The following is an 11,239-nucleotide window of genomic DNA, read 5'->3' on the forward strand; positions in this document are numbered from 1 at the left end:
GATATGTCAACATTTTAACATTATTGGTATAATGTTTCTGTATGCAGGCAGATGGTGCCAGGCGTTTAATCATGCCCAGGAAACAGGTCATAATAGGCTGTTAAACTGTCACTTATTTTAAAAACCAGTGACAGCGTCATGAGAGAGAGATTAGATGGATATAAATTGACAAGTGAGGTGCTAAATCTCGAACAAGCAGCCAGTGAACCCAGGTATTAGCTGCCCCTTTCTTAAATATGCACTGTTTCAGGAATTAATCAGGAGTGAGATATTCTTAGGAACTGTCCTCAAAGGGACAATGATGCCACGGAGATTATCACCACGGCCACAAACTGCCTTTCATTTGGCTTTATTATAACTTGTATGTATGTTATTGAATACCTGCTTCAGAAATTTTAAACGGCACCTTATCTTGAGTCACAGAGGGAACAGCTGAACACAGTGGATTACAACCAGAGTTCATTCTAATCTTTAATGCAACAGATGGCAAAATCTCAGGGCTTATGAGTTAATGTCAAAACAAGTTCAAGTTGTCTAAATAAAGAGCTGCAAAGGAGAGGTCACTAAGTTTATTATGTTGGTGTCATTTGATGGACATACTGATTTGCCAGGATATCAAGAAAAATGTTTTTTCATGAATCGTTTATTGAAATGCTGTGGAATTTTTTTTTTGATTGTGTGGTCATAAAAAAGCCCTTTGGAGCTTTGAAGCAGATTTTAAAAAAGCAAAACTGAACTAAGTTTGACAGAATTAATTAAAATGTTAAACAAATTTCTTCCAGTCAGAGAATGCTGCATATAATTGAATTTTTGCTTGATGCCTACATTTAAAAGATTAAAACTATTAAAACTAGTTTTATTAGATTTATTCAGGTTGTAAATCATGTTTTTAAAAAGTAACTAAGTACTTTAGAAAATAAGTAATCAGTAAAGCAACGGGATTACTTTTGGGGGGAAGTAATCAGTAATTAGTTACTGATTACTTTTTTCAAGTAACTTGACCAACACTGGTAGTATGGAATACCTCATACCCTTCCACTGAGATTATTGTTGATGAATAGCTTTCAGTGCAGTAGCTCTCACATGCTGTGTCAAGCCCTTTTTCTGTCACTTTACAACATGACTGTCAGACACTGTTGATGTTCTGTATGTAGTTTTTTAGGCCTGCCACTTCTTCTTTTGTCCAGTTTTTAAGGTATATTTGTTGGCTAATAGCCCCTTGGGAATTACCTTGTTCATACAAAAATACTATATATATCTGTCAAGGTGTTATCTTTGACATTTTTCATAGATTCAATTAAATGGGTCCCAGTCATGTATTTTTGCCACAAGTAACAAAGTACCTGAATACATCATTTTAAAATGGTTATTTGCAAAGTTATCTGTTAACTGACTTGAAAACTCTTCAAACCAATTAAAGGAAGAAAGTCTAACTCTTTGGAATTAAAATATAAAGAAATAAGGGGTGGCTCACCATGTTTACTATAACACCGAGAATAACACCCTCCAAAATAGACTGAACTACATTGAATACACTCGTTGCTTTTCATTATGGAGAAGTGGGGAACTTGGCTTCAAAGTTTAATAGAGTAGAGATAAAAAGCTACTATCGCATTTTCAAAAACCCATAGTAACTTACAACGTATTCTCCAAAATGAACATTTTTAGCTTAGAAAAAAAATCGGAGTCAGACGGGCGCCCTCTTGTGGCTGCGTCCGTCCAGTACACAAATGAACGTCAATGCTGCGCCAGAGTCTTCCTCAGGCAAGAGCGCGCCTGGGTCTTTAGCTCGCGTGACCGACGGTTGTCATAGCAACTGTAAACTAGTAGGCTAAAAGAGTAGGTGCAGGATTTTCCCCGTTTTTGGCGCTTCTGTTTAAACTAAAACTACAACACAGTCGTTCAGAAACTGACAGAAACATGTCGGACGTAGGATCTGAGGAGTTCGAGGATGAACAAAATAAACTCGGGGTGAGAGAATATAATTATCGTGTTAAGTTTGTTTGCTGTCGACGTTGAACTAAAGCTAATGGTAAAAACCTCTTTTGTTTTTACCCGAGCAGGAGTATGAAGGAGGCAGAAACGAAGCTGGAGAAAGGCACGGATTCGGGAAAGCTATTCTGCCCAACGGAGACATTTATCAGGGAGACTATCAGAACGGGAGAAGACACGGACAGGTAGGACGTTTGAGCTGGAACCCTGCAGTCCAAAGCACAGAACATTCTGCATGTATGTGCATATCAGCACATAAAGACATTATCTTTTAGATATAGAAAAAGCTGCTAAATTAGATAACAGTGTGGACAGTGAGAACATTGAGCAGTTTAAAGCAGTTTTGTCTTACTCTCTAATTACAATTTTATTTAAATATTTAGTCCCAAAGAAAATTCTTCTTAATATTTCACGCTTTTCCCTGATACTACTCGAGTAAGGACTAATATATATTTAAATATAACTGCTTTATCCACTAGGGGACATATCGCTTCAAGAATGGGGCGAGATATGTAGGGAACTACCAGCAGAACATGAAACATGGACAGGGAACCTTCTACTATCCCGATGGGTCCAAATATGAAGGTATAACAAATGTGCTTTACATGAGTGTGTTGTGTACTTCTACCAATCAAAATTATTTTTATACAGTCCTGAGAAAGTTTTTAAAGCCAGCTGAAGCTCTGATGTTGGTTTCTGTAAGCAAAACTCTTACTACTGCCTCTTCTGACTGCCAGGGTCGTGGGTTGAGGGTATGAGACAAGGTCACGGTGTCTACACCTACCCCAACAAAGACACCTATGATGGAGAGTGGCTGCAAAATTTGAGGTATGTCACAACAACTGCAATCACATTTGCTATAACAACTTGTTATGCCAGAAGGAGTCAGGGTTTATATTAAGGCAGGCTTTATATTACACTTTTTTATGTTTAGATAATTTACTTTGATTCAACAGTATTAATACTCTAGAGAGCAGGACTTTTTTCATGTTGAAATGTAGTCCCAGAAATGCTGTCACATGTCTTTAACTTCTGAGATGTTTGAACTTTTTTTTGCACCAACATGCTTTTACTTTGAAGTTAGCTGTAACTAGATATGTTAAAAGCTACTTGAATCTTTGCTGTTTTTGTGATTTCCAGGCACGGACAGGGCATTTACCACTACCAAGAAACTGGCTCTAAGTTCAAGGGCACTTGGGTGAACGGCAAGATGGAGTCAGCTGGAGAGTACCTCCATACTAACCACAGATTCATGGGCAACTTTATCAACAACTATGTAAGTTTTATTTTTATAACATTCTCACAAATTGGTCAGTGATCGATCAAAATACTGAATATGTTTTAATGTAGCCTGTACATGGTGTGAAAAGTGACAATAGCCAAAATGATTATCATGATTTTTGTGATCACTGTTAAGTTATGTGTTATTTGTCATCACTATTCATTGTTTTTAGTGACAGAAGTTTTTTTTATAACACCGTCCTCCTTATTCCCCTAAATTCAGAGGATCATTCACTCTTTTCATTGCACCTGTGTGTATATTTATGTGAGGGGACGACATCATTTGTCCAGTGAGTTAACCATTTTCCTGGAGGCTTCATTAGTCACCGTGCTTTGTAGGGTCTTTTTAGTTAGTTAGTCGGTTTGATCGACTCTACTCTTTTACTGTACTTCTATTTAGCAGAATTAGATTAATATATATATATATATATATATATATATATATATATATATATATATATATATATATATATATGTATATATATATATAAAGTATTGAATTATGGTGTGCTTTAGCTATAGTGAATTATCTCCAGCTATCTCCATGATTTAACCGTTCTATAGAGTTTGAAGTATGTTTTAATGCAGAACATTTGTACTTTTACTTCAGCGTAAGTCTAATTTTACAGAATGTATGTATACTGTAGCATTATTACTTTGATATAAGTAGAGGCTTTAGGATAGGTGCGTCTTCTATAGAGCCATCAGAATCACTTCATTCATCACATAATCAAAAGGTCAAAGTGTTGTAAAAAGAATTTTTAAGGAAAAACAAAAAACTCATTTTTCTGTTTTTAACCACAAAGAAAGTTACATTATTTGGCTCCATTCTTGCCTTGTGTACACCGTGTATTGTTTTGTTTTGTTTTTTGCCCCACTGTTCCAAAATGACATAGATTGGTGTGTTCAGTGTCAATCAACAGAAACAACAATCAGTTCTTATATCATTGTGGTCTGTGTCATTGTAAATGAGGAAGAGTCTGTGCCTCTCTCCCTTATTATCTTCGGTTTTAATTTTGTAGCCGCTTGGCCCGGGGAAGTATGTGTTTGACATTGGCTGTGAGCAGCATGGAGAATACCAGAAAGCAGAGCAGGTAATTCAACATCCACTCGATTCACTTGAACAGAAACACGGTGATGTTAAATATTTGCCCCCTTCCTGAGCTACTATTTTTTTTCACACTTTCAGATCATCGAACAAGTATCAGACGAAGCTAGCCCACATACCAAAGCGCTTTGAGGGTCTCGAAAAGCGCTATATAAATGCAATCCATTATTATTATTATTAAAGCACAGAGGAGATCAGGCCTTTGCTGTAGTTGCACATACATTTTTGAACAGTCTTCCTCTTCAAACCAGGACCTCACCAACAATAAATTGTCTTTAAAACCTGCTTGAAGACGCATATTTACGCGCTTGCATTTAAATGTGAATTCGTTTTTGATACTTTTCTTTCACTTTGTTTTTTGTTTGTTTTGTTCTTTCTGATTTGCTCTGAGTTATTATTTTTAGTCATACAGAAATTTGTTCAGCCCTTGTTGTTTTTAAATCTGCTTATAATCAAATTGACTTGAGTGGCTGTGTGTCGGCTGCAGATGTGCCTAGTGTTTGCAGATGTTGTCATGCTCAGCTCACTCTACAGACAGTCATGCTGCTATTTGTGGAAACATCTACACAGAAATATGTCTGCATTCTGACTGAATTACAAGCCAAAGTGTGTTCTTAGAGCATTTTCTATCTGTAGGATTCATCCTGTCCTCTCTCCAGCCTTTGCAGGACAGAGCTGAGGGTGAGTGGGATGCCACTGTCCTCAAATGGATTCCCAAATGTGTCACAGGCCTAACAACAGAAACTCCTGGGAAAGAGACTTCAGGCGAAATTCAACAGTGACGTGCAAGCCGTGATTGTAAAACTACTGTCTGATAGCAGAACCCCATACAGAATGTTACTCTTGCAACCCTAGAGATTTTGAATTTGAAAACATTGAAAATGTTCATTAAAACTTTAAAAAATGTTCAGTAAAAGGCTAACATTTTATAAATAATTGTCAATATACTTGTTTTAGGGCTGCACAATTAATAAAATTTTAATTTTGATAATGATTTTTGCATGGGCAAGCATGATTGATTGATACTTAAATGTATGCTTCACCAGTTAAAATGCAAACCAAAAGCAAATCAGTTGCTCCCTAAATCAGTGCTGGACCACCCGCTTGTGCAGATCATAGTTTTTCCCTGCAGTTTTAAGTTTCCTGGACTAATGTAGACGACTAACATTATGTTAAAAGAATTTAAAAATCACCAAAATTGAAATTTCCTCCACATTATGAGCTTGTGCCTCCAAGAGGATCACCTGGAACAGCCTTGTTGATTTTAATTTTGCATTAAGTTTTGGTATATATTTTTTTCTTGATGCAAATAAGGAAGACAAGTTTTATTTTGATGCAGACACAGATGTGAGCATGTGAAAACAGTGCTACAAATAATAAATAATAAATGAATAATCGGGACCAATAAAAATGAAGATGGCTTAACAAACCAAAGGGTGACATCATAAATCATCAAGAACATAGGTCCTTAGAATTGGAGGGGGTCATTTCATGTTTGTGACATTTCCGTTGTGGTAAGCAGATCAAAACTAAACTAAGGGGGCAGCGGTGGTGGAAGGTGTATTGATCTGTTATGCTGTTTAGTAAAAAGTACTAATACCTCACTGAAAATACTGTTTGTAAAAGTCCTCAAATTGAGATTGTTTTAGCTTGATTTAAATTGACATGAAGGTTTGGCCATGAACCTCAATGAACTGAAACAACGCCGTAAAGAAGAGTGCTCTAAAAGTATTTCAGAAAGATGCAAGAGACTAATTAAGTTATACAGAAATCACTTCAAGTTATTGCTGCTAAAAGGTGGTTTTACAAGCTGTTGAATCGCGGGATGTATTTAATTTTTACAACTGCTTCTGTGTTTTGGTGTACATTTGTTTAATAAACATTTACACTGTGTAATATATCACATGTTGTTGTTCATCTGAGGTATATTTACTAAGGACTTCCTCATCTATATAGCTTTCAGAAGAATATTTCATTTTTTTTTTTAATCTTTTGAGTATACTTGCAGTTCTGCTGAAAGACAGAACTGTTCTCTCTAACATTTAACAGAAAAAAAGAAGTTTTTGTCTGTTGTCTTTGCTTTATACTATTTTAGATTAAACTTTCTCCTTCATTATAGTCTTATAGCTATGTCAAATTTGTTGAAAAACAAAACAAAAAACACCCCCCAAACTACTGTATAGCCTGTTGGAATAAATACCTGAGTGGAGGTAAGATAGAAAAGATGTCTTTGATTCATGCACTGTCAATTGAAAGTTAGAGCAGAATTTTAAACATGCTGGGAACTCAAACACTATATGTTTTAATACATTAATAGAGACCTTTGTTGCAGGGGTAGCATAGGTAAATGAATGTTTCTTTATATTCTCTATAAAATTAATACATTTGTCTTTAAATTTCTCTACAAATATAGAAAAATAAACCAAAAGAAAAATGTAGTATTCTCACCTATGAAATAAAATATACAATTTATGAGTAGTTTATAAAGCCAGTTTCCACATTTTCACTTCATGTGTGCTGCGATGAGTCAGTTTCGCTTTCAGCATTATTTCGAAGGATGCCGGAAGTTGTTTTGTTGCCGTCAGTTTCGGTTACGCGCTGGCTGCTGCGCTGTCATTCTAGACAACGGAAGAAATTCTGGCAGGCAGTCAGCATGTGAGGGGGTGGACAGGATACCTGCGTGGAGTCGGTATTTTCATCTTCCTCGGTAGATATAAGGGGCGCACTCAAGCTAATCCGAAGATAACACCAAGAATGGACGACTGTCGTCAGCAAACGCTGCTGTTTACGTTCGGCGTGATAGCTGACATTCAGTACGCAGACATCGATGACGGCTACAATTACACTCGGACTCGTAGGCGATACTACCGAAGCGGTCTCCAGCTCTTGAGAAATGCTCGGAAAAGTTGGTCGGAATCAGCTGTCAAGCCAGCATTTATTCTCCAGCTGGGAGATATTATCGACGGCTTTAACAAGCCCAAGGACGCCTCGGAGCGCGCGCTGGACACAGTGCTGAGAGAGCTGAGCTCCTGCCCCGCGGAGGTGTATCATGTATGGGGAAACCACGAGTTTTATAACTTCAGCAGGAGCGCGCTGCTGCGTTCAAAGCTCAACAGCACGCTCCACACTGACAGGAGCATGAGCACTGCCCCGGCCGGCTCCGGCATATATGCTTACGGTTTCAGCCCTTTCCCCGGGTTTACATTTGTTGTCCTGGATGCCTATGATGTGAGCCTGCTAGGAAGAGAGAAGGCCAGTGAACAATATGTCGATGCTATGAATTTGATAAAGCAGTATAACAAAAACGAAGATCTCAACTGCCCTCCAGGTATGCTTTACTGATAATTACAACATTAATAAAACAAATGTAATTACATTAGCCCAGATATCAAGTAATAGGAATATGCATGTACACAGTATAAAATGCAGTAATATGTATTTAGTTTATTTATCGCCTTCCTTAAACAACTGACAATTCTTAGATGAAAATGTAATTTATACCAGTGAAGGTATCCAGTAGGACAGTTATGTGTTTTAGTAGCATAATTTGTAAATGAGGGCCAAAGGACAGAAAACAGGTTTTATGGATTTATACTTGTTATTGACTAAACTATCTTGCGACCCACCAACTGAGTTGATTATGGTTTGTGTTTTTGTTTCAGCATTTAACAATCTCACGCAGAGATTCACAATGTTCAATGGTGGGTTCAGTAAGGACCAGCTGGACTGGTTAGACTCTCTTCTATCATCAGCTGATGAGAAACAAGAAAAGGTCACAATTGTCAGTAAGTAAAACCTTTAAATACGTTCACTGGACACCTTGCTAGTACAGGACCAAGATTTGCCTTAATTTCTCACGGCATAGGTGCTGAAACCTTCCTACGAGATTTCAGTCCATATTAAGATAAGAGCTTCATGCAGTTGCTGCAGCTTTGTCAGCAAAATGTCTGTGATGGGACTCTCCTGTTCCACCACATCCCAAAAGAGCTATATCTGAGTTCAGTAAACTAACTGGAATGTTCCAGAAAGTAGTTTGAGATGATTTGCTTTGTGACATGGCGCATTATCTTGCATTATCTTCTACTGTCCAGTTTTAATGAGCTCGTGCAAACTGGAGCCCTAGTTTCCTGCTCTTAGCAGGAATGGTTCCTGGTGTGGTCTTCTGCTGCTGCAGTCAATTTCCTTGGTTCTAGGTTTGCAAACTGTATCCAGCACAGAACCAAGAGCATTACACTGCTAACAAAACACCAGCCATTTGCAAGCATCTGGACAAACAGCATGCTAACACAAAGGTAGCCAAGAACCCAAAGTGAATGTATGCTGATCCCAGCTCAGCTTGATCAGAGCCTGATCTTCAACATTCCAGTGCTTCTAGTACAATTTAAAAGAACACATGTGTTTTTATTTTTCCTCCTTTATCCAGGTCACCTCCCCATCCACCCAAACTGCACAGATACCATTTGCCTCGCATGGAACTTTGAAGAGCTCCTGGCCGTCATACGCTCCCACACCAGTGTGGTGTGTTACATGGCGGGACACGCCCACGATGGTGGATACTGCCAAGACGAAGATACAGGAGTGCACCACCTGACGGTTGATGGGGTGATTGAGACACCACCTGACAGCAATGCATTCGCCACAGTCTCTGTATATGGAGATAGGATGGAGCTGAAAGGATACGGGAGTATCACAGATCGAGTGTTTCTGTTTCCATCCAGACAAAATGACACATACTGTAATTAAAGAATCACAACTTTATCACTTCTGTCTTGAAAAAGAATTATTGAAGAATTATTTCTTGTGTGAGTCCAGTCCACCAGTTAGTTAGTGATACACCTAGGAACTAATTGGAACAAAATAACATTCATCACCTAGATTTTTGAAAGTGTCCTTTTGTGTTTAATCACACCTGGAGCTGTGATGGAACTGTTTGGATTTTGAAAAATGTTCTTCAGACTGGGAACTTGAAGGATGTTTCTCTGAAGAAGTGGGAATATTATGAGTACACCTTACAAGAAGATAGTGTTCTCGCTGCTTTCCACTTTACAGCACTGAGCTTTTTAAGTTATTTTCAAATGGAAAAACACTGACAAATTAGGAACTATTTAAGGGATTGTAATATGATAATATGAAAACAGCAACATACTTTACAAATACAGTAGCTCAGATATTGTATTGACATTTATGTTGTTTTTTAATTTATGACAGCGTGTGAATGATAACACACCAAACTGGTGACAACACTTGATTGAAAGTGTTTGATTAAGGCTGTATGAAATAAAGTGAAAATAAAAACCTATCTATGCTCAGTGGATACATTAAATGCTACTGTTTCTTGCATTGTGTGATGTGTTCAAGTTAGTGGTAAATTAAAAAAATTGAGACGTAAGTTATTCATCATGGGGTGGAGTTATATAAATATAATGATGTGATAGCAGGCTGCAGTGTATGGTATTTCCATATACATTGTCGATTACCTATATTATTTAACCATCTCTTCCTGCACACTGAAAGCCTAAAGAGCCTGATGGTAGAACCAGTTCCATTGTGGAACAAGAGTGCCACCTAGGGGAGAAAAAAAACGACACTTTTATTGCAAAGCAAAGTTTTAATGTGTTTTTTGATTTGACTGCTGGTTCTACATATGCAGTTTTACCCCTCAGATGTAAAAGGCTAAATCTACCCGACATGTTATGTAGCTACTCATTTTGGCCCTCATATTTATCCTGAAATTTTACCATGTACAGATACGTACTAATACTTGTGTTTCTTCATTAGAGCAGTATTTCTTAAAATGATACTTTGGAGGACTGCGGCGGCACAAGGATTATTATTTTACGTTTTATAAATTTGCGTCATGCAGAGTGCCTAAATTATTAATAAATTAGTTTGTTTAATAAGAAAATCGAAGTTAACATGTTTTATAAGTTCTGTATTTGTTATAAGCTCTCCCCAAAGGAGAAAGTAACACATGCAATCACAATGAAGGAGCCAGTTTCCCATACTGATCACCGATGATTTGTGGTTAACAGCAGCAGTCCAGAAACAGAAAAAGTAGTGGTGCATTTGTTTTACAAAAAAGGGATGAGGAAAAAAGCTTGACCACTACATTTGCCTCACTGCCACAAACACAAGCCCTTGTGTTACGTCCCCCCCCCCCCCCCCCCCTCTACACCTCTTGGCACGTAACACCTTGTTTCTTGAGTATCTCATCATAAATACTCAATTTGGCGTAACCACTGTCTCTGTTGTTTTGGTATAAATGTAGTTATGGATTTGAACATTAAAAGTGTAGCACTTTTAGCTTAGACTGTAATAACAGACTGGCAGACTTTTACCGGTGAGGTTGGAGTGCTAGTTAGCAGCTACTGCTAATTAGCAGGCTACAGTCAAAGCACCGATACATATACACATATGTTAATTTGTGCTAAGCAACAGACTAATAAAACACCAGAATTTCTTTTACCAAAAATGAAGCATAAACTTCCTGGACAGAAATTTGCGTATCATTTCAAAGACTGTTTGACATATTATGTGATCCTTGATTATCTTTGATGAGCTGACACATCTAACAGTGTAAATCCAACTATAAAAATCTGAGTAAAATATATTACAAATTAAAAAAGGAAGCTTCATTATTCAACACGAAATAAAAAAATTGAATAAATTAGATTGTCTTTTGTCCATCATATCGTGTTAAATCGCTTAGAATATAAAACAAAAGTATATAATTGAGTCGATACAAACGAGCCAGAATGCAGAATATGTTATATACATTTGTTATTTATGCAGGTCAAACGTTCAACTGTGAAGTCGTGAGTTGCTATTTCCGACTGTCCATAAAAGCAGCAACAGCAG

The 11,239-nt window shown here is 37.4% G+C and overlaps 2 protein-coding genes across 3 annotated transcripts; both read left to right on the forward strand.

Annotated features, from left to right (window-relative positions):
* Positions 1-1,804: 1,804 nt before the first annotated feature.
* On the forward strand, positions 1,805-6,277 carry rsph1 (radial spoke head component 1). Of its 2 annotated transcripts, none has more exons than XM_084938410.1 (7): positions 1,805-1,971; positions 2,064-2,177; positions 2,472-2,577; positions 2,730-2,820; positions 3,133-3,268; positions 4,296-4,367; positions 5,041-6,277. In XM_084938410.1, exons 1-7 carry the CDS (start codon positions 1,921-1,923, stop codon positions 5,161-5,163), a joined length of 693 nt encoding a protein of 230 aa, XP_084794536.1. In that variant the 5' UTR covers positions 1,805-1,920; the 3' UTR covers positions 5,164-6,277. The 2 variants fall into 2 exon arrangements, with proteins under 2 accessions (XP_084794536.1, XP_084794538.1); XM_084938412.1 differs by lacking the exon at positions 5,041-6,277 and adding an exon at positions 4,463-5,033.
* Positions 6,278-6,946: 669 nt separating this feature from the next.
* On the forward strand, positions 6,947-9,704 carry adprm (ADP-ribose/CDP-alcohol diphosphatase, manganese-dependent). The gene is made up of 3 exons (XM_084938409.1): positions 6,947-7,709; positions 8,044-8,166; positions 8,805-9,704. The coding sequence occupies exons 1-3, from the start codon at positions 7,136-7,138 to the stop codon at positions 9,122-9,124; spliced, it is 1,017 nt and encodes a 338-aa protein (XP_084794535.1). The 5' UTR covers positions 6,947-7,135; the 3' UTR covers positions 9,125-9,704.
* Positions 9,705-11,239: the final 1,535 nt, after the last annotated feature.

The sequence above is a fragment of the Perissodus microlepis genome, chromosome 8 (genome assembly GCF_051167445.1).
Source record: "Perissodus microlepis isolate ML-2025 ecotype Zambia chromosome 8, ASM5116744v1, whole genome shotgun sequence".
Classification (NCBI taxonomy): domain Eukaryota; kingdom Metazoa; phylum Chordata; class Actinopteri; order Cichliformes; family Cichlidae; genus Perissodus; species Perissodus microlepis.

Excerpts from the sequence above, each read along its gene's own strand:
- rsph1 (XM_084938410.1), top strand. The coding sequence starts at position 1,921 with ATGTCGGACGTAGGATCTGAGGAGTTCGAGGATGAACAAAATAAACTC. Across the intron at positions 2,178-2,471 it reads ACGGGAGAAGACACGGACAG|GGGACATATCGCTTCAAGAA; the intron begins GTAGGACGTTTG and ends TTTATCCACTAG. Across the intron at positions 2,821-3,132 it reads GAGTGGCTGCAAAATTTGAG|GCACGGACAGGGCATTTACC; the intron begins GTATGTCACAAC and ends TGTGATTTCCAG.
- adprm (XM_084938409.1), top strand. The coding sequence starts at position 7,136 with ATGGACGACTGTCGTCAGCAAACGCTGCTGTTTACGTTCGGCGTGATA. Across the intron at positions 7,710-8,043 it reads AGATCTCAACTGCCCTCCAG|CATTTAACAATCTCACGCAG; the intron begins GTATGCTTTACT and ends TTTTTGTTTCAG. Across the intron at positions 8,167-8,804 it reads AGAAAAGGTCACAATTGTCA|GTCACCTCCCCATCCACCCA; the intron begins GTAAGTAAAACC and ends TCCTTTATCCAG.